Raw genomic sequence first — 21937 nt, forward strand, 5'->3', positions numbered from 1 at the left:
GTCTAGTTTAATTCTTTTGCATGTGGCTGTCCAGTTTTCCCAGCACAATTGGTCAAAGAGACTGTCTTCTCTCTGCTGTATCTTCTTGGCTCTTCTGTCGTAAATTAAATGTCCATATATACATGGGTTTATTTCTCGTCTCTCAGTTCTGTTCCACAGATCTGTGTGTCTGTTTTCTTATGTGAAGTGGCTATTCTTTTCTTGTCTGTGAAGCGATTATCCTCTTAATGCATGAAAGTACGTGTTACATTGATCATGTGGATAAGAGAAGTGTCTTCAGATCGAAAACTGGAACTGAGGAGGCAGGTAGGGAGACTGGAAGGTAGAAATCTCCTTTCTTGTTCCAAACTGTAAAAGGACATCACACAGAAGTCTGCTTATAACATTTACAGGGTGAGAGGCAAGATGGAAATGAAGATACACATGCCATTTTTAGGTTCTTAATCAAGCTAACAAAGTATTATGTGAAATATGACCTATAATACTACTTTGACAAATATATTTTCATAGCAAAAAGTATGTTAAACTAAGTTTTATATACGTGCTAGTCATCAAAATAATTAAAATAATTTATTGGGCAATTGAAGGGCCAGTAATGTTTGGATAAGTAATGAAATAAAGACATACATAATTAACATTATATATTCCATAAAATGTATTTATCTTGCCTTTACTTCTACAAAATCATTAATTATGTTTTAATACTTGTATTAGTTCCTAGGGCTGCTGCAGCAAATTACCACAAACTCGGTGACTTAAAGCAACAGAAATTTATTCACTCACAGTTCTGAAGACCAAAAGTCCAAAATCAAGGTCTTGGCAGGGCTACTCTCCCTCTGAAGGCTCTAGGGCAGAATCCATTCCTTGTCATTTCCAGCTTCTGGTGACTGCCAGCATTTGTTGGCTTGTGGATGCAGTACTCCAACCTCTGCCCCCATCTTCACATATCTTTCTTGTGTGTGTGTGTGTGTGTGTGTGTGTGTGTGTGTGTGTGTATAATCTCTCTCTGCCTGTCTCTAATATGGACACTGCTGATGGCACTTTGAACCCATTGGGATTATCCAGGATTATCACCTCATTTTTAAATCCTTAACCACAACTGCAAAGACTCTTTTTCCAAATAAGGTAACAAGGATTAAGACTTGATGTCTTTGGGGCTACTAGTCAGCTCACTATAATAATCAAGGGTTTCCTGCTTCTTTTTACATTAATCAACTAAAGGATTTAAAAACATGTATTTTTATTTAAAGTATATGAAGTTTAAATGTATTGTTGGCCTGAAACAAATAGACTGCCAGATACTTCTTCAGCAAAGATGGGTTTATCTAGGATCATCAGAGAATTGCAATTTGGGGCCTGCAACCATGACAAGCCACGTGTAAGTACCCCCTTCTGGTCTCCCAACTCTGTTTAATTGAAACGTCTGTTTGTTAATTTTTTACATTTCCCTCTATTGATCAAGGTCTTTCTCTGAAAGCATCCCTGATCAATAGTCAAGTTATCTAGTTTCAGTGGCTTTTTGTTCCTCTATGTCAGGAAGGACCTTTCCGGAGCGTAATGTCTCACGTCAGAGGGAAAGTCGACAGATTGGAAACTGATTAAGGTCATATTCAAGTAACAAGGACAGGTAGGAGGGAGAACTCTCAGGCACTATTTGTCTGAAGTCCGTATGGTATCAAGATCATAGACGATGGAAATCATCTGAAGCATAACATCATCATCAAAGGTTTGGCAACAAAATTCTAACAGACCTAGTCCAGATATCTTGGGAAAGCTGTCTCATTAGATGTTGTTTGCTTCAAATCCAGGAAATCTTTACTTCAGGTCACCAGATGATATGTAGGTCCAGTCAGGTTTTGGCACTTTCTTTAGCTGTGTCATGTGAATCCAAGATCTGTTGATTGGGATTTGGGGGCACAAGGGTTGGTTAGCGATACTTGGTAGGGGCCTGTCCGGCGTGGTTGAAGAAAGTGCTTCTGAAAGTTTCCTTTCCAATAGATGAAATCTCTAGGTTGCAAGATGTCTCCTGAGGGTTTGCTCTACCAAAACAAGGTTATTTTTAATAGAAGCAATTAGCCCTTTGCAGTATTGGACTACCTTTCCTTTTATCCATTGTGGATCAAATGAAGCAGGGGCCAATTGCATTGGGCATCCTGTGACTATCCCAGTAGGTGAGAGTTCATGAGTTTCAAAAGGGGTGGGTCTGAGATTTAGAAGGACCAATGGCAATGCTTTTGCCCAGCGTATTTGGAGGACCTCTACAAATTTTGCCTATTGGGTCTTAATAATGCTGTAAGCGCGTTTGACTAAACCAGAGGTTTGAGCTTGGTGAGCACAGTGAAAGTGCTGTAAAACCAGCGAAGCAGCATAGACTTGTTGAAGCACATGGCCAGTAAAATGGGTTCCTCAATCAGTGCGAAATTTGGGAGGAGTTTCCCAGGTAGGGGTATTGTTTTCCAAAAGGACTTCAGCCATAGAAGAGGCAGTAGCCTGTCTGCAAGGGAATGCTTCAGTCCAGTGTGAAAACATACAGACCACGACTAAAACACATTTATATTCACTAGACACAGGAAGTTGTATCAAATCCATTTGCCAGAGCTCGAGCAGTCCATTGGGCAGTTTAAAATGTCTGGGAGCAGTACCAACAGGCTTCCCTGGGTTGTACTTTGGACAAGTGGGACAAGTGAGGTAGGTGCTTTTGTGGCCTTGTTGATATTGTGGCCTTGTTAATAATCACCGGTATTGATTCATGCAGGCTACTATTTTGTCAGTAGACCAATGGTTTAATGCGTGCAGCATGGTGAGGAGTGGGAATTTTAGAGTCTCCTGTAGGACTGGGTTGTTATTTGGTCCAAACCAGAGCTTTCTCTTTTTATCAAACCAACAACTGTTGAGTTTCCAATCTTGTTTTTCCTTTTTTGAGGCTAATTGTTGAGCTCTCTAGCCAGTTTTTCTAAATTATCATTTGGGGAAATATCTCTTCGAACCATGACAGAGATTTGGCTGCTTTAAGGGCAGCATTCCTTGCAGCAATATTGGCAGGATGATTTTCCCCTAGCTTCCAGAGAGTCAAGTTTAGAATGCCCCAGTATCTTAAAAGTAGCTAAAGAGACAAGTAAAAGTATTACATTAAATAATTCCTGAACATAGGGGCCATTTAAAATTTTATTTCCACTAGAAGTTAGGAAGCCACACTGCTTCCACAACATTCCAAAATCACAGGTACTCTAAAAGCATATCTACTATTGGTATAAATATTGGCAGTTTTGTCCTTGGCTAAAGTACAAGCCCATGTAAGAACATATAATTCAGCTTGCTGGGCTGAAGTAACCATAGGTAAAGATGCTGCCTCAACAACATCAAAAGGAGTTGTAGGGGCTTCCCTGGTGGCGCAGTGGTTGAGAGTCCGCCTGCCGATGCAGAGGACGCGGGTTCATGCCCCGGTCCGGGAAGATCCCACATGCCGCGGAGCGGCTGGGCCCGTGAGCCATGGCCGCTGAGCCTGCGCGTCCGGAGCCTGTGCTCCGCAACGGGAGAGGCCGCAACAGTGAGAGGCCCGCGTACAGCAAAAAAAAAAAAAAAAAGACAGTGTTATAGAGGTCTAATTGACATAGAATAAAGTGCATATATTTTAACTGTACAGGGTGATGTTTTTCCATACGTACATTTCCATGGAACCATCAGCACAATCAAGACAGTGAACACATCCATCAATCCCCAAAGTGTTCTTGTTCCTCTTTGTAACCTCTCCCTGCTTTTCTCTCCGCCTCCCCACCCCAAACAACCACTCATCTGCTTTCTGTCATTAGAGTTTAGTTTACATTTATATAAATGGAATCATATAAGATGTTCTCTTTTTTCTTCTGACTTATTTCACTCAGCGTAATTATTTTGATACTTGTGTATGTAGGGTGGATCTATAGTTCATTCTTTTTTATAGGGGAACAGTATTCAATTGTATGAATATACCACACTTTGTTTATTCATTTACCTGTGGATGGACATTTGTGTTGTTTCCAGTTTTTGGCTATTACTAAAAATGCTGCTATAAACATTTTCAGGGCTTCTCTGTTAGCGCAGTGGTTAAGAATCTGCCTGACAATACAGGGGACCCGGGTTTGAGCCTTGGTGCAGGAAGATCCCACATGCCGCGGAGTAACTAAGCCTGTGTGCTACAACTACTGAGCCTGCGAGCCTAGAGCCCGTGCTCCGCAACAAGAGAAGCCACCGTAATGAGAAGCCCACGCATGGTAACAAATAGTAGCCTCCGCTCACTGTAACTAGAGAAAGCCCGCGCGCAGCAATGAGGACCCAGTGCAGCCAAAAATAAATAAATATAAAACAAAAACTCCAAAAAAAATTGCAAACATTAAAAAATTATCACTATTAAACATGAGAGTTGTTAATGAATATGAAAAGGGATTGAAGGGTCATGAAATGCTGGTTACAATCCTGACTTCTCCATGCTAGTGAAGAATGTCTTGAGCTAGTGAAAAGATCCTGCCTCCCCTTTACTACCTGAAAGACATGAGATAGAATTGGTTAAAACACATAAATGCATCAAACCTGAAGCTACTTGGAGAAAGGTGTCATTTACAACACAATTTAAGGTTCTGTGTAAACATGGCATATTGAATGTATGCATCTAATTTCCTTCAAAACCCATTAAAACTACGGTAAAGACAGCTCATGCAGCTCAATATCAAAAAAACAAACAACACAATCAAAAAATGGGCAGAAGATCTAAATAGACATTTCTCCAAAGAAGATGTACAGATGGCCAAAAAACACATGAAAAGATGCTCAACATCACTAATTATTAGAGAAATGCAGATCAAAACTACAATGAGATATCATCTCACACCAGTCAGAATGGCCATCATTAAAAAATCTAGAAACAATAAATGCTGGAGAGGGTGTGGAGAAAAGGGAACCCTCCTACACTGTTGGTGGGAATGTAAATTGGTACAGCTACTATGGAGAACAGTATGGAGGTTCCTTAAAAAACTAAAAATAGAGCTACCATATGATCCAGCAATCCCACTCTGCATATATCTGGAGAAAACCATAATTTGAAAGGATGCATGCACCCAGATGTTCATTGCAGCACTACTTACAATAGTCAGGACGTGGAAGCAACCTAAATGTCCATCGACAGAAGAATGCATAAAGAAGATGTGGTACATATATACAATGGAATATTATCAGCCATTAAAAGGAATGAAATAATGCCATTTGCAGTGACATGGATGGACCTAGAGATTGTCACACCGAGTGAAATAAGTCAGGAAGAGAAAGACAAATATCGTATAGTATCAGTTGTATGTGGAATCTAGAAAAATGGTGCAGATGAACTTATTTGCAAAGCAGAAATAGAGTCACAGATGTAGAAAAGAAACTTACGGTTACCAAGGGGGGAAGGGAGGGGTGGAATGAATTGGGAGATTGGGATTGACATATATACACTACTATATGTAAAATAGATAACTAATGAGAACCTACTGTATAGCACAGAGAACTCTGCTCTGTGGTGACCTAAAAAGATTAGATATATGTATATGTATAACTGATTCACCTTGCTGTACAGCAGACACTAACACAACGTTGTAAAGCAACTATACTCCAATAAAAATTTTAAAAACTACGGTAAAGAAAAAAAATTAAGACATAACTCTCAAGGAAAGAGAAGATGAGAGGAGTTAACAGTGTTGGAAGCTAGGTAACTGATTTCACTGACCAAAGAAAGCCCAATCCTAAAAATGCAACAGAGAATGCTAAGGCCACCTTTTATCTACACTGAAGAATCCCCAAAAGACTCAGGAACTGGGAGCACTAGGTGCCTCTAGGACCGAAGATTATGGGGTGGGAGAAGGAGGGGCTAAAATGAGCAGGACTCCTGCACAGCTGAGTCAGTCATTTGGAACGTGCATCCACTGCCTTCCCTCCACCACCCCTGCAGTGGTGTATATGGACCCTGTAGAGGGTCCCATATACAGACTGGGTCCTGAATGCTGAGACTCCTGGCTTTCTTGCTCCACTTGGCTTTGAAATTCTGGCAACCAGACACTATCCAGGTGGGAGATTTAAAGACTCTCCCTGAGAAATCTGACTAGCATAAGAAAAAGGACTTATAAATAGTGACATCTGGGTTCCCAACAGACCTTCCAGCCAAGGCACTCTACACTGATCCTAAAGTGGACATAGCTCACCTACCAACTCAGTTTCCACTCCATATTTTCTTTTTAATTTTTATTTATTTAATTTTTTTAAAGTTTTATTTATTTTTTAAAGTTTTTTGATGTGGACCATTTTTAAAGTCTGTATTGCATTTGTTAAAATACTGCTTCTGTTTTATGTTTGTTTTTTTTTGGCCTCAAGGCATGTGGGATCTTAGGTTCCTGACCAGGGATCAAACCTGCACCCCCGGCATTGAAAGGCGAAATCCTAACCACTGGACCTCCAGGGAAGTCTCAGTATTTTTTTTTTTAAATTGAGATGTTTTTTTCTCCCATTTTTATTACTGGACTCTATTTTGTTTCAAGGGAGATTAATAGATTTGATGACTATCATTGTCTCGCAAATCACATTTAAAATAAACCTTGATACAGCAAAACTTAACACAACAGTGTAAATCAACTATGCTTCAATTAAAAAAACAAAACAAAACTTGAATTATAGTGAGAGCTCCAAGTTCACCCTGTGGGTCAGTGGGGCTCTACACACGAGTGAGGAACTTGGTGTAGTGGTTAGTGTGTTTCTGCAACTGTTGATCTTTAACAACTGTCAAATAGTTCCACAGCGCTAGATTTTGTGCTTGAAAAAACAGATGATCGCACCGATCAAAAATGGTTCCCTGCACAAATACCTTTTCATTACTTCTCAGTGAGAAAACATTCTAGGGCATCTGCTCTTTTCTCACAGCCCAGGTCTGGCTTCTGTTGGCATCTGCTAGCAGCTGCTGAGCTAAGCCGAGCACCTCTTCCTTCCAAAGTCTAGAGGGGCTCTGGGTCCTGAGGAAGAAAGTGAATTAAGAATTCGTAGGAGGTGCCGACTGTCCCCATGGCGGCTGCGCTGGAGCCCGGGGGGCCCGGGAAGGCAAAGGTAGAATTAGAAGATCATGTGACGTTCGAGTAGGAGGGTTTATCTTGGTGACTTTAGGATGCTGGTTCCATTGTAGGTATAATTATGCAAAGCTAAGAATCCAGGAAAGACTTGCCAGAGAAGGAATTAAAAACAAGATTTTATATGAAAGTACCCACCTTGATCTTGAAAGAAAACAAACCAACAGCGGCAGCGGCAGCAATTGAGCAGTCTTGAGCACAGAAAACCCAGACGCAACTCACTTCGGTGTGAACAAAGCTGAGATCAACTATAGAAAGCATTTTATGTACCATAAGGCTTTCAGTCAAGTATATAAAGTATGTGTAAGTTGTAAAAAAAAAAAAAAAAAAAAAGAATTACTTCGCTTCTTGCCTTGGAGCCGGTACTGGGCAAGGCTCTTCCAGAACTGCACTTGATTCTTCCATGAATCCCATGTGGTCAGTGTCACCATGCAGCTTTCTCCTGGATCGTGTACAGCAGGCGCACTCACGGTGCAGGCTTCAAGCTGACTGGGGCAGAGTCCTGTTCCACCAAGTCCGGCTCTCAGAGTTCCGTTTTGGCCTAGGAGTGCGGCTATGATGATTAAAAGACGTGCGACTAAGGCGCCAGCTCTGGGCCGGCAGCCGGCACGCAGGGCTGGGAGGTTTCTCACAGTCTAGTCTCCAAAAGTTTCTCTGCACCAGTGGCTGGGCCAGATGTCCCACCTAATTATGATTTATGTAGTGGCAGCATCAAAACCGGATACTTTTCTTACGCTTGAATACATTCAAGAATAAAGACCTCTGCTGACAGGGTTCTTTTCTTTTTTACAGTATTTTTAAATTTAAATTTTTATTTATATATTTTTGGCTGCATTGGGTCTTCGTTGCTGCACGCAGGATTTCTCTAGTTGTGGTGAGCGGGGGCTACTCTTTGTTGTGGTGTGCAGGCTTCTCACTGCGTTTGCTTCTCTTGTTGCAGAGCACGGGCTCCAGGCGCAAAGGCTTCAGTAGTCTGGCACGTGGGCTCAGTAGTTGTGGCTCGCGGGCTCTAGAGCTCAGTAATTGTGGCGCGCGGGCTTCATTGCTCCGCGGCATGTAGGATCTTTCCGGACCAGGGCTCAAACCCGTGTCCCCTGCATTGGCAGGCGGATTCTTAACCACTGTGGCGCCAGGGAAGCCCTGCTGACGCGGTTGTTAACCTGGGGTTCACAGACTCCACTTCAGAGTGTCTTTAACTCCCTGAAATGGTACCCCAGTGTTGGTGGTAAGGGTCCCCGTGCTTTTGCGGGAAGGACTATGGCTTTCATCAGGTAGTCTGGAGGGTTCTGACCCAAACAGGTTTAGGAATCAAAGCCTTAGACCTTCCAAGTAAACCGCAGCTGGGCAAAATCGCGACTTTGAACTGCATTTCAACCTGCCTCCTCGGTGGCCGGTACAAGATGACTCCACGCCCTCCACTCCTTCGGCAGCACCCCTGGGGGCAGGGCTGAGGTCGGCCACGCCCTCAAAACACCGCCCATTCCCCTGCTCGGGGTGGGGCATTCCTACTGGGCATGCTCAGTACCAAGGACTCGGGTTGGCCTCCTAGGCGGAAGCGGGTCCCTGAGAGTTTGTGTGTTCTTCCCAGGGTTCTCCGCGCTACCGTTATGGTCGCCTCCTTGTGCCGTTGTCTGCACATGGGGTTCTAGGGCTGTGGATGTGCTTACAGGAACTGTAGCCACTACTCTTCGACGTCTTTGGACCCTCTTCCTTTCACTTTCTTTTGTTGACTCCTGTGTGACCCTCGTAGGGCTCTGTTTTGGTTGCACCGATATCTGGGGTGATGTGGACCCCGGAGCTGGCCCTTCTGAGGGGCTTCCCCACTGAGGCTGAGCTGCAGCAGTGGAAGCAAGAGGGAGTCGCCGGTTCGGGTGAGAGGGGTGCACCTGCCAAGGAGGGACTGAGGCCAGCGTGAGGACTGTGGGGAGAAGGGGTGGCGGCGGCTGGGTTCTCATCCCTTCTGGTTTTATTTTTTTCCTACCCAAATCTATCTGATTCTTAATGCTTTGGGTTGCTGCATCCTTGACATAGTGGGCGCGGTCCAAAGCCTCCGTGCATGTCTTTACCTCAAACTTCTCACCGTCCGGGTTCAATAATAATGTCAATTGTTTTTCTAATCCCTTAACATTTCTTCACTCATTTAATGCTTAGAATAGACCTGTAAGGTAGACACTACTTTTATTCCCGTTTTGCAGATGGAGGCATTTAAGTACAGATTAAGTAATTTATTCAAGATCACACAGCTGGTAAGCACAACAGCTGAAATGAGGCAGCAAAGATGTAATCTTGTAAGCAAAGCACATTTACCGGAGAGAGAAAGAGTTAAAAGGCACATGTACTAGTGGGATATAGGCACATCTGGTTGTGGGATTTAGGCTGGACCCAAAAGAGAAATAACAATGTAGGACAGTATATGTCCTGTCCTATATATTTGTGTGTGTATGTACGTGTGCGTGGACCCGTGTTTGTGTGTATATGCAACAGGTGCTTCAGGAGAGAGGTAGTTTCTGAAGTTTGGGTCTGGAAGTCTCATGGAACAAGTCAAACTTGACCTGATTTTTGTTTAAAGAGTAAGACTGACAAGTGGAAAAGTTCACCAGGAGGAGTCACGAGTGTAAAAGTGTGGAGGCAGAATGTGCATATGGATATTAGGGGAACAATGAGTGAACCAGCTTTTCATCAGGGAGGACAGTGGGGGTAGGAGGAGCCAGATAGTGAAAGGAAACTTTGTAAGGAAACTTTTCTGTTGTCAGTAGGAATTCTTTTGAATTCCCAGCAGAATTCCTTTTGATGTTACTTGCTAATGAGGAATATTATTTCTGGGTCTAACTTCTGACATGCTGCTCATGGTATGAATGAGCTTCTAATTCTAGGAGAAGTGATGGGCATTTGCTCAGTACTTTGTGGTTAATGTATAGGAAGCATTCTAAGTATATACTTTTTTTTTTTTTGGCATGCTGAAATGATAATAGTTTTACCTTTTACGGTATGAAAGTAGTTGTTCTTTGGATTATTGGACTAATTTTTTTCTATTACAGAGAGTGGATCTTTCCTACAATTGCTGCTAGAAGGGAACTATGAGGCCATATTCTTAAATTCATTGACTCAAAGTATTTTAAATTCAGCAACGATGACTGAAGAAAAGATTGACAGCTACCTAGAGAAGCAGATAGTAACATTCCTGGATTACTCAACAGATTTGGACAAAACCAGAAGGTAGAATTTTATTCGAAATTTTCGTAGGGAAACAGATTCTGAATACATTTAATATTGCCTTGACAGTGTAAGGCACTGATTTTTGCAGTTGTTGAAAAACCTGGCTTTATGTTTACTCAGGACTCATGATGTACCAAATAATCTATGTAAGAGTTTCTGTCCAGAGGACCATTGAGAATGAAAAGGTAAAGTCGTGTAGGATATACAGGTTTCAAATATAACACTGACTTATGACTGGGTGGTAGCTGCTAACCCACTGAGTTTCTAAATGCTTAAGTCTCATAGGTTTTAGCCGACAAGACTTCAGACCTTCTTTTCTTTTAACTTGAAAGTGTACACTCTCCATCTTGCTATTTGTAGATTGCTGAGTGACAATTGTAACTACTTTTATTATGTTTTAGGTTATCTTTAATGTTTTTATTGTGGAACCCTTGGTTTATCTTTTTCCATTGACGTTTATGTAATTTTATAGGATTAAATATAATGGATAGTTACATAGCAGTGTAACCTAAGTTTTTCAGTGGCTTATATTTTACTGTTGTTAGTTTGTTAATACACCTTCCTTTTCTCTAGCATCTCTGGCAACCACATCAAGCTTTAGTTGTCTTTAAAACACAGTTTTGTTTTACCGTTATTTCTAGGGAATGGCTTCATTTAGTTCTTCAACAAATCAACTCCTGACTAGGTGTTGAGGTTGTGAAGATGAATAAAACATAATCTGTATCTATGAGGAGTTCACAAAAGAGTGCTACTATAGGCATTTTATTTAAAAAATTAGTGTCATTCATTTTTATTTTTCTGGTTTACTAGTAGTTTACATTCCTCTGATGTCGTTCCTGATTATTATTTTGCTGTCAGATGTGTGTGTGGTGTCATAGCCATTAGCTTTGTGTGGTGCACATGAAAACACACATACACACAAATACATCATACACTGGTAGACCGGAATTCGGCTTGTCACACAGAGCTGAGAAGAGACATTTCAGTTACCTCATTATGAGGTATTTGGAAATTGAACTCTATTCCCAATTCCCCTTAAGGATTTTGATTTTTAGTTATGACAGTTATGTTAAGGCTTTGAGATCTTGCTGCACACCTGTTTCCTCAAGTTTCCTAACTTCTAATTACAAACAGCCTCTTCTGTCACCTGTTTTCTGCTCATTCTTTGCTGTCAGTTGTGCTGCATCCAGAGCACTCCAGCTACCACAGGCTTGTAGGCTTGATTTTTTTTTTTTTTCCCTTAAAGAATCTTCCTTTTGAGGTAGGGCATAGGGGATATGGGAAGAAGAGGGTGACTGCTTTTATTTTTCCTTCAGTGTGAAGCTACAGGATTCTCTGGCTGCTCTTCGTTAGAGTTGAATCCCCACCTGTTTGTGTCTTAATCTAGGGGTTGGCAAATTACTGCTGGTGGAGCAAGTCCAAAGTGCCTAAGAATGATGTTTACATTTTTAAAGGGTTGGAAAAAAAAGAAACACGTGTGACCCACAAAGCTTAAAGTTTTTTAAAAAAATCTCTCCTTTGCAGTATAGGTTTACCTACCCACTCCTGTCTTCAGCCAAAGTAGGATTGAAAAGAAATGGGTTCAGGTGAAATTTCTAGGGTTTTTTTTTTGTTGTTGTTCTAATAGTTGGTAGTACCGGATCAGTAAAATATTTGAAAACTTTTTGTTGTCCGCTTTCTTTTGTATAAAATCAGTTTTCCATCCAGTGTCAGAGCTGTTAAATAGAACACAAGACAAAATTCTAAGTGCCTGATAGGGTCCTAAACCGGTGCTGTTCAGGAGAACTTCCTGTGATGATGGAGGTGTTCTGTATCAGCGCCGTACAGTACGGTAGCCAGTAGCCACGTTTGGCCATTGAGCACTTGAAATGTGGACAGTGCAACTGAATTTTAAATTTTATTTAATTGTAATTAATTTAAATTTAAAGCAGCCGTATGTGGCTCATGGTGATAATATTGGATATTGCAGATCTAAACTGTTTCAGAAATTTTTTTTTGTAATACTCTCAGATAATCTCAATAAATGTTGATATCTTACATTTTTCTTAATAAAACTGAAATGAAATAGTGTGTTGTGGTTATATAGTGATAGTGGCTCATGTTTATTTCTTTATTCTTATATGCAGACAACAGCTGATATTCCTACTTGGTGTGAGCAGTTTGCAACTTTTTGTTCAGAGTAACTGGACGGGACCTCTTGTTGATTTACACCCTCAGGATTTTTTGCCGTCTGTTTTGTTCCAGCAGTTTAGTGAGGTACGCTTCTTGGAAATGTCGTATATAGGTATTATTGTGTTGTTTATTCTTTAGGAACGGCTCTTTATAAACTGGAGTTAATAATAGGTAGGAGAGAAACATGACTTTATTGCTTGTACAGAACCTACTAAGAATGCTTGTTCATTGATCAGATTTTCAATTCCAGCAGTTCCATTATCAGACTCAAACTCCTCTTCAGATGCTCCCCATTTTATGGAGCTCTGTTAGCTGCTCTTTTTATTAAAGTGCAGGCAGCTGCACCAGTCACCCAGCTGCATATGTTACCACAGTTACATAAAGATCTTTTCTGGCAAAGCAGAGAATGTGGAGATCTGTTTAGTTTTGTTGCAGGAAACTTTTGCTGCTGTCCTTACTAACAGTTCCCAGAGGTGATTTCCTTTATGTCACAGATATACTTATTTGTATATACTTACAGTGTCTGGCACAGAGGTGCTCCATGGTGATAATGATTCTTCTTATCCATATATGGAGATAATATTATTGACCTGCATCAGTAGGTCATCAGTAGAGCTTGCAGTTTGAATTCCTCAGTACTGTTTGAGCACATATACGCAGGGCTTGGGGGATATGACATGCTCTGAAAAGAAGTATGGTAACTGATTTATCCAGCCACCTCAGAACTAGAGCATTACTATCGACCACTCGGCCTGGAAGGCTGCGCTTAGCATCCAAAACTTGCACAGCAAAAGGGACCTATTTACTGTTACCTGGTTTCTCAGAATTAGAAGTAACAAATGAAAGGGGAATGGAGTTGTTAGAGATTAGTGTTAATAATTTGATGGTGGTTGGAAAGAGAAATACAAAAGCAGTCATAATCTGAAGCCTCTGTACACATCAGTTTACTGAGTCATCATGTTATATTGCAATAGAGTAATTGAGATTCATAATGCTGGCCCTAAATCGTAATTGAAAGGTTAAAAGCTCTTCCATATCTTATGTCTAAGAAGGGAATTTAATCTATACTTTACAAAAGTTTTCATCCAAAACGGTTAAAATAAAATCCCCAAGATTTTGGCACTTAAAGAGATATGCTTCAGTTATCTAGGAAATTACTTATAAGGAATGTCTCATTCCCTCTCTTACTGTGTATAAAACAGTTTCTGGCCTCTATTGCCCTATAGTGCAGGTTAGAAACCCACCAGACAAAGTCGTAAATACGTACCGAGCGCTAATGTGTGGTTGGAGTGGTACTTCATTCACGTATGCTATATCAATTTGATGTGTTCTCTAGATGAGAAGACTGATGCTCACAGTGGTGAAAGACACTTGTCAGAGGCCTTATAGCTGGGGGATTGGAACACACATTTTCTGGGTCCAAATTCAGTACTCTTTCTGCTCTACTGAAGTAGAAGCACCTGTAAAGTTAGGTAACAATTCAAACAGTACAGAAATGGGTTACATGAGAGGTTCAACCTATAAGAAATACTGAAATTAGGGCTTCCCTGGTGGTGCAGTGGTTGAGAATCTGCCTGCTAATGCAGGGGACACGGGTTCGAGCCCTGGTCTGGGAGGATCCCACATGCCGCAGAGCAACTAGGCCCATGAGCCACAACTACTGAGTCTGCGTGTCTGGAGCCTGTGCTCTGCCACAAGAGAGGCCGCGATAGTGAGAGGCCTGCACACCATGATGAAGAGCGGCCCCCGCTTGCCGCAACTAGAGAAAGCCCTCGCACAGAAACGAAGACCCAACACAGCAAAAATAAATAAAATAAATTAATAAACTCCTACCCCCAACATCAAAAAAAAAAAAAGAAATACTGAAATTAATGAAGACGTGTGGAAAGTGAATTTTGTCTGAGAAGACCTTTTCGTCAAGAGTGGACCTTGAGTTAGAACCTGAAAGATGATGAGGAAATGGACAGGTAGAGAAGAGAAAGAAATACGTTCTAGGTGCAGTCACATGAGCAGAAATTTAGAGGGGAGAAGAGTGCGGTGTTTGTGGGAAACGGATGCTTTGAGCCTGTTGGAGCAGCAGTAAAAGGTCAGCCTTGATGGGGCTCAGACCAAATCATAGGAAACTTTAAAAGACCTTGATTTTAATTTTTTTATTAGAAGTGCCTCATATGGGACTTCCCTGGCAGTCCAGTGGTTAAGACTTTTCCTTCTAATGCAGGGGGTATGGGTTCAATCCCTGCCCTGGGAGCTAAGATCCCACATGCCTCGTGGCCAAAATACCAAAATCAATAAACAGAAGCAATATTGTAACAAATTCAATAATGACTTTAAAAATGGTCCACATTAAAAAAAAAAATCTTAAAAAAAAAGTGCCTCATACATTCCAAAAAGCATACAGAATATGTACAGTTTAAATAACAAAACTCCTTTGTTCCCACCACCTGGCTTGAGAGAGAGAACATCACCAGCATTGTAGAACAGAGCTTCCCGACTGCTGTTCCCCAGGTGTTGAGCCCCTTTGCCATTGCAGTAGCTGTGTGGGGCCGGGCCTGGGGAGAGCTTTTGAACTGGTCTCGTTTGGTGTGGTAGCTTTCTCTAGTTACCTGATGTGCACTACAAATAATAGCATCTTCTGCATTTGCTCTGACTTGGAAAAGGTTGGGAAATACAGGGTTACAAGGTCCCCTGTGTGTGCTTCCTGGTGGTATCCCTGGCCCCCTTTCTCATGAACCACTCTCATGAATTTTGTGTTAACATTCCATTGCTTTTTTTTTTTTTTTTTAATTTTATTTATTTATTTGGGTGCGTTGGGTCTTCACTGCTCCAGGCGTGCTTTCTCTAGTTGCGGAGAGCGGGGGCTACTCTTCGTAGCAGTGCGCGGGCTTCTCATTGCGGTGGCTTCTCTTGTTGCAGAGCGTGGGCTCTAGGCACGCGGGCTTCAGTAGTTGTGGCTCACGGGCTCTAGAGCGCAGGCTCAGTAGTTGCGGCGCACGGGCTTAGTTGCTCCGCAGCATGTGGGATCTTCCCGGACCAGGGCTTGAACCCGTGTCCCCTGCATTGGCAGGTGGACTCCCAACCACTGCACCACCAGGGAAGTCCTCCATTGCTTTTCTTCATGATTTTAGCACCTATGTATGTATGTATCCCCAGAGGACATATTGTTTAGTTTTGCCAGTTTTTGAACTTTATATAAATGAAACAAATTGTGTGTGTTCTGTGACTTGCTTTGCTCAGTGGTGTATTTCTGAAATTATACTATTATTCATTTTTACTATTGCATAGTATTCCAGTTGTATGAATATACCACAGTTTATATATCTGTTCTACTCTCAATGGCCACATGGGATGTTTCCATTTTTTGCAATATATTATGTACAGTGCTATTAGGAACACGTCTTCTGGGAATCATTTGCAGGAATTTCCAAGCACAGCATGCTTAAAAAAAAGGGATAGTGTTTGGTGCAGTGTGCTAAATGGAAGAGGCTGTTTTTACTGGCCCTCGGGCTGTAGTCGGGCAACCGCTGAGGGCTGAGGGGATTGATATTTTGCCACACGTGGAAATGCTTCCCAGCACCGAGTTGGGAAGCTCTGCTGAGGACATATATCTGTGAGTGGAGTTGCTGTGCCCTAGGGTATATGCATGTTCAGCTCTTCTTGGTCATGTCATGTTGTTTTTGAGAGGATTATTCAATTTATACTCTATACCAGCAATCTGAGAATTTGGAAGGTAAAGGGAGTTGAAGTTTTTAAACTGGGGAGTGACACATCAATATTTTCTAGTTGTCATTTTCCTGTGCTGATTTATGTTTCATAGTTCTTGTGAAGGACAAATATTTGTGAATATACTTTACGGTCATGGAGTATAATCATCAAAGCCAAATTAATTTTCCCTGCCTCTAAATTACGGCCTTGGCATTTTTAGCACTGTTTTTTGACCTCTGGTGCTAACCAGCCTCAGGGGAATAGCAGTGAAGGTTCATTTCTGAGTAGGTCACCTCTCACACAGAAAAGTTGATCTCCTAGTTTTATATTCAGTTTATGTCAGATGTTGACTTTTTTTTCACTATTCTGATAAATAAGTATTTTTGTATGTCCTATGCTCTCTTGACTGAGGAGTTGTTCCTAAGGGAATTGTAACCTTCATTTTGTCTGTTTTAATTGAGAATATAAACAATCCTCTTTATTTATTTTTTGGATTCTTTTATAGGTTATTACAGAGTGCTGAGTAGCGTTCCCAGTGCTATACACTCATCCTTATTGATTATCTGCTTTACATATAGTAGTATGTATTGTTCATCCTCAAGATTTATCCATGTTGTATCATGTCAGAATTTTCTTTTAAGACTGAATGATATTCCATTGTATGTACATACCAGTTTTTTTGTTTTGTTTTTTGTCTTTAATTAATTTTTTTTAAATTTATTTTTGGCTGCGTTGGGTCTCCACTGCTGCACACGGGCTTTCTCTAGTTGCAGTGAGCGGGGGCTACTCTTTGTTGTGGTGTGTGGGCTTCTTGTTGCAGTGGTTTGTTGTGGAATACGGGCTCTAGGCGCATGGGCTTCAGTAATTGTGGCACGCGGGCTCAGTAGTTGTGGCTCATGGGCTCTAGAATGCAGGCTCAGTAGTTGTGGCTCGCGGGCTTAGTTGCTCCACAGCATGTAGGATCTTCCTGGACCAGGGCCTGAACCCGTGTCCCCTGAATTGGCAGGCGGATTCTTAACCGCTGTGCCACCAGGGAAGTCCCACATTCCTCTTTAAAACTCGGCCATTTCCCAAAACCTCTGGAAGCACATTTAGAATTCGGTTGGAATATCAGTGTTATGTCACAGGAAGATGGGAAAGCATTTAATTTTTTAATGATGGTGATGCAAGGTAACTCTAGGAAAAGAAGTTTATTTATTTGTTTATTCATGCATTCACTCCTTTATTTATTTATTATTTACCCTATTAATGACATTTCCAGAGGACTTAGAGTAGGAGGTTTCGTAACCAACTAAACCTTTGAGTATCAGAGGTAATGAGATCCAAGTAGTATATCATGGAGTATCTCTTTGTGTAATTTTTTATTTGTTGCCCGGTTAAATTACTTGTTTGTTATCTTTAAAGATTTCGTTTAGAAGAAAATGATCTAAATTTGTGCTACAACAGGTCGACATCTTTCTCATCTCAATGTGATTAGAATAAGGATTCTTTTTCTTAAAGGCATGTCTTGTACTTCACCAGCTTGGTTTGGATGTTAGGAAATAAAGATTGTTAAATCCATCTAAATGGCAAGATGATTTGATGAAGCTGCAGGTCCAACTTGGGCACATTAGGTAGGGTCTTCTTTCTATTTCTTTTTTAAAAAAATTTATTTATTATTTTATTTTTGGCTGCATTGGGTCTTTGTTGCTGTGCGTGGGCTTTCTCTAGTTGCAGTGAGCAGGGGCTGCTCTTTGTTGTGGTGTGCGGGCTTCTCATTGCGGTGGCTTCTCCTGTTGCGGAGCATGGGCTCTAGGTGCGCGTGCTTCAGTAGTTGCAGCACGCAGGCTCAGTAGTTCTGGCTCACGGGGTCTAGAGCGCAGGCTCAGTAGTTGTGGCGCACGGGCTTAGTTGCTGTACGGCATGTGGGATCTTCCTGGACCAGGGCTCGAACCCGTGTCCTCTGCACTGGCAGGCGGATTCTTGACCACTGTACCCCCAGGGAAGCCCTTCTCTCTAGTTCTTAAGCAGTAGATTCACTTGTGTATTCGGTACCTCCACTTGGAGGTCTCACAAGGTACCTCAGACTCATTGTGTCCAAGACTGAACTCATGGTGAGGTTCTTCTCCAAACCAGGTCTTCTGGTGTCTGTGTCTCAGTGACCCACACTACCATCATGCAGTTGTCCTAGTCAGAAGTCTAGAAGTGATCCTGGCCCTGTCCTTGAGGACTTCCTCATGCTTAGCATAGCCCTGGAGCTTGCTGAGGGGCAGGAAGAGGTAGAGAGGTCTGAGGGGAAGGCAGCATGAGGTGGTAGGAAGAACACTGGTTTGGGAGTTGGAAAACTTGGGCTGTAATGTCTCTTCAAACGCTGATAACTTCTGTGTGATTTTGGACTGCACTTAACTTTTTTGTATCTGTTTTCTTCTGAAGTTGAGGCAGTTACAGTACTTAAATAGTTCCTTGATTATTGAACTTAAAAAAAAATTCCTTCTACCCTCAGTGTAGGTAACAGTAAGCTTTATTTGTGGTTTGGTGGTGGTCATTCACGTTATCTTTATTCCTCTAGTACACTTTTCAGTAATGATGAAAGTTAGGCAGAGGATGAACCCACAGCTATTACTTGCTTACCTTTATTGAATGTTTCAACAAAGCATTGAGCCAGACACTGATCACTTGGATTGTTTAATCCTTACAAGAACCCTGTGAGGTTTAGGTTCTGTTATTTTATTTTATAACTGATGAAACAGAGGCTTCAGTTGAGAAAAAAATTACCTATGCCCACAAATTAATAATCAGAAAAAGGACCGTATCCTGTGTCTGTGACTTACAGCCCATGTTCCTAACATTGAGCATTCCTACTATCGATTTTGTGGTGACTGTCAAAATGATTCAGTCCACATTTTAAAAACACAGGTGCTTGGTCTGTTGTAGAAAATCTCTGTTCAGTAAGAAGTAGATTTTTCAGAGGCATCCCTTTTGGGCAGCCTCTGTTCACATTGGTCCATGATTGTATGCCTACTCAGCATTTGATATGTAAGACCTTGTTGTTTTTTGGCTTTATAGTAATTATGGAGCAGCAATGGTTTGTAATGACATTAGCCAGCTGGTGAAGCATATATGAAATGTAGGTGTTTAATATGAATACTTTCACGTAGGGATGGTTTTTATTGAGAAGCTATTTTGTTGTAAGTAAATCTGTAAAGTCGTGACGCTTCTTCAATAGTAGCATTTTCTTGGGCTTCCCTGGTGGTGCAGTGGTTAAGAATCTGCCTGCCAATGCAGGGGACATGGGCTTGAGCCCTGGTCCCGGAAGATCCCACATGCCACGGAGCAACTAAGCCCAAGCACCACAGCTACTGAGCCTGCACTCTAGAGCCCGTGTGCCACAACTACTGAAGCCCGCACGCCTAGAGCCTGTGCTCCGCAACAAGAGAAGGCACCCGTGCTCCGCAACAAGAGAAGGCACCCGTGCACCGCAATGAAGAGTAGTCCCTGCTTGCCACAACGAGAGAAAGCCCATGCACAGCAGTGAAGACCCAGTGCAGCCAAAAATAAATAAATAAAATAAATTTATTTTGAACAAAAGGGTGCAACTTGGGAAAAGCAAATTAAAAAAAAAAATAGTACCATTTTCTTGATTGCCCTGTTCTCTAAAGTACAAGCAAGCTGTCTGTCAGGGCAGGCTGGAGTTGTAATGTTAGGACTCCCTCCAGTGCCAACTGCTGTGTAATAGATCAGTGCCTGTGTTTCACAGCTGATTACCTGGAAAATATGTATTCTTGTAAGACATATAATGATTAATATGTTGCTAAATTATATCGTCTTAAATTTTTTTTTTTCAGGTCAAAGGACTGGATGCACTCGTTCTGAGTTTGCTCATTCTAGATGGTGAATCAATCTACAGCCTGACCTTGAAGCCTATACTGCTATTATTAGCACGAATTTCCCTAGTGAATGTAAGACATAGGCTGACAGCTATTCAGGTAAGGGAAGAAAAGGAGCCAGGAGATTCAGACCCAGGTGTGACTTTTGTGCCGATTAGCATAAAACTTTAGGTGTGATGCTGAAAATGTCTTGGTATATTTGTTTTCTAAGTCTTCTTTAGGTGTTTAATTTTAAAATCTGATGAAAATAAGCAAAAACTGTCTCCTCTCATGAGATTTGTCTAGTATAAAATGAGATGTTGAGCCTCTTTAATGGGGTTGTATATATGTGTTGTGTGTATATTTGCATGTGTATAAATGTTCATTCTCTGAATCTTAAAAATAGGTTTAAAAACACCCTTCATAGTTTTTTGTGAATTTCATGTAAGGATAATGAGTAGCTAGAAGTATAGCACTTTCAGTAGATCTTTTTTTTAAAAATTAATTTCACTTTTTACTGTTTTTTATTAAAGCTCCTAGAAATTTTTTTTAAATAAATTTATTTATTTTATTTATTTATTTTTGGCTCCGTTGGGTCTTTGTTGCTTGCACACGGGCTTTCTCTAGTTGCGGCAAGCAGGCTTCTTATTACGGTGGCTTCTCTTGTTGCAGAGCACGCGCTCTAGGTGTGTGGCCTTCAGCAGTTGTGGCATGCGGGCTCAGTAGTTGTGGCTCGCAGCTCTAGAGCACAGGCTCAGTAGTTGTGGCGCATGGGCTTAGTTGCTCCACGGCATGTGGGATCTTCCCGGACCAGGGCACGAACCTGTGTCCCCTGCATTGGCAGGCGGACTCTCAACCACTGCGCCACTAGGGAAGCCCAAGAGAAGGGTTTTTAATAGATGGGTTTCAACATATCCTAGCAGGTATAAGACCTTATCTTTGATTTTTTGTTTAGTGATGTTAGCTTGAATAAAAAAATGTTTTCCCAAGTTGATATGAATTAAATGGTCTTATAGACCGACTAGTACTTGGCCCTGAAGGAAGTATCATCAAAGCATGAGGTTGCTAAATGGCATTATTTTCTTTCTAGTGAGACTAATGGTCAATGAGTTAGTGATACAGTTTTCTTGGTGGAAAACTTTAATCAGCAAGTACCTTCGTTAAGCATCGTTTGTAAAAAGATACATGTAGTATCAACAGCTTAGGAGAACAAGTAAATATGTGAACTGCTGGTTGCAGGTGTAGAATTGGAGAGATAAGTTACCTGAGTTTCTTGGCAGATGCTAAACAGCTTTTGACTTCTGTTTCAAAACCCTATTTTCTTGTACATCTCCATGCAAAGATCATTCTGTGCTGAAACCTTGCCTTTCAGTTGAAATGTTATAGTTTTCTTTCCTTTGGGTCTTTGATATATTATTCTGTAAACGATGATGTTAAAAATGATTTCTTTGAGAAATGAAGATAAAATGATAAAGAAGCATGACATGCTTACCCAAGTTAATCTTAACCTTTTAAATTAATTTTGAAATGGCTGGATCTTAAGGAACATATCAGGTTGTTTATTATGGTTTTATTTTTGTGGAACTATAAAAGAAGATGATTTTCCCCCACCCCCTAGTCTGTGAAGTGGATAGACTAGTGTTAGTAATATGTGAATGTTGAGTAAAAAGAATTTTGGCTTTGGAATCAGACCAGAGTTTGTCTGGCTCAGCCACTTAACAACTGTGTGGCCTTAGGCCAGTGAATTTCTCTGAATATCAGTTTTCTTATTTATAAAATGGACTAAGTTGGCAAACATTTATTGGGTTTCTTTTGAGTACACTCGTGCTCCCTGCCTTCTAGGAGGTTATTGACTAGTGTGACTTGTCAATCAGAATATTC

General features: G+C 41.3%; 2 protein-coding genes across 3 annotated transcripts in view; both read left to right on the plus strand.

Moving 5' to 3' along the window:
* The first annotated feature begins 227 nt into the window (after positions 1 to 227).
* Positions 228 to 7415, plus strand: LOC116763998 (cytochrome c oxidase assembly protein COX20, mitochondrial-like). The gene is made up of 2 exons (XM_032652240.1): positions 228 to 306; positions 7042 to 7415. The coding sequence occupies exons 1-2, from the start codon at positions 228 to 230 to the stop codon at positions 7305 to 7307; spliced, it is 345 nt and encodes a 114-aa protein (XP_032508131.1). The 3' UTR covers positions 7308 to 7415.
* A 1297-nt stretch (positions 7416 to 8712) lies between these two features.
* The window catches only part of TTC27 (tetratricopeptide repeat domain 27), a 186949-nt gene continuing 173724 nt past the window's right edge, over positions 8713 to 21937 (plus strand). Inside the window, exons 1-4 of one of the 2 annotated variants that reach the window (XM_032653535.1) lie at positions 8713 to 8992; positions 10160 to 10337; positions 12464 to 12593; positions 20036 to 20176. In XM_032653535.1, coding sequence (XP_032509426.1) covers positions 8905 to 8992; positions 10160 to 10337; positions 12464 to 12593; positions 20036 to 20176 — 537 coding nt within the window. In that variant the 5' untranslated portion in view covers positions 8713 to 8904. The remainder of the gene's footprint in view (positions 8993 to 10159; positions 10338 to 12463; positions 12594 to 20035; positions 20177 to 21937) is intronic. The other variant, XM_032653536.1, reaches the window with a different exon arrangement.

Source organism: Phocoena sinus, chromosome 13 (assembly GCF_008692025.1).
Source record: "Phocoena sinus isolate mPhoSin1 chromosome 13, mPhoSin1.pri, whole genome shotgun sequence".
Lineage (NCBI taxonomy): Eukaryota > Metazoa > Chordata > Mammalia > Artiodactyla > Phocoenidae > Phocoena > Phocoena sinus.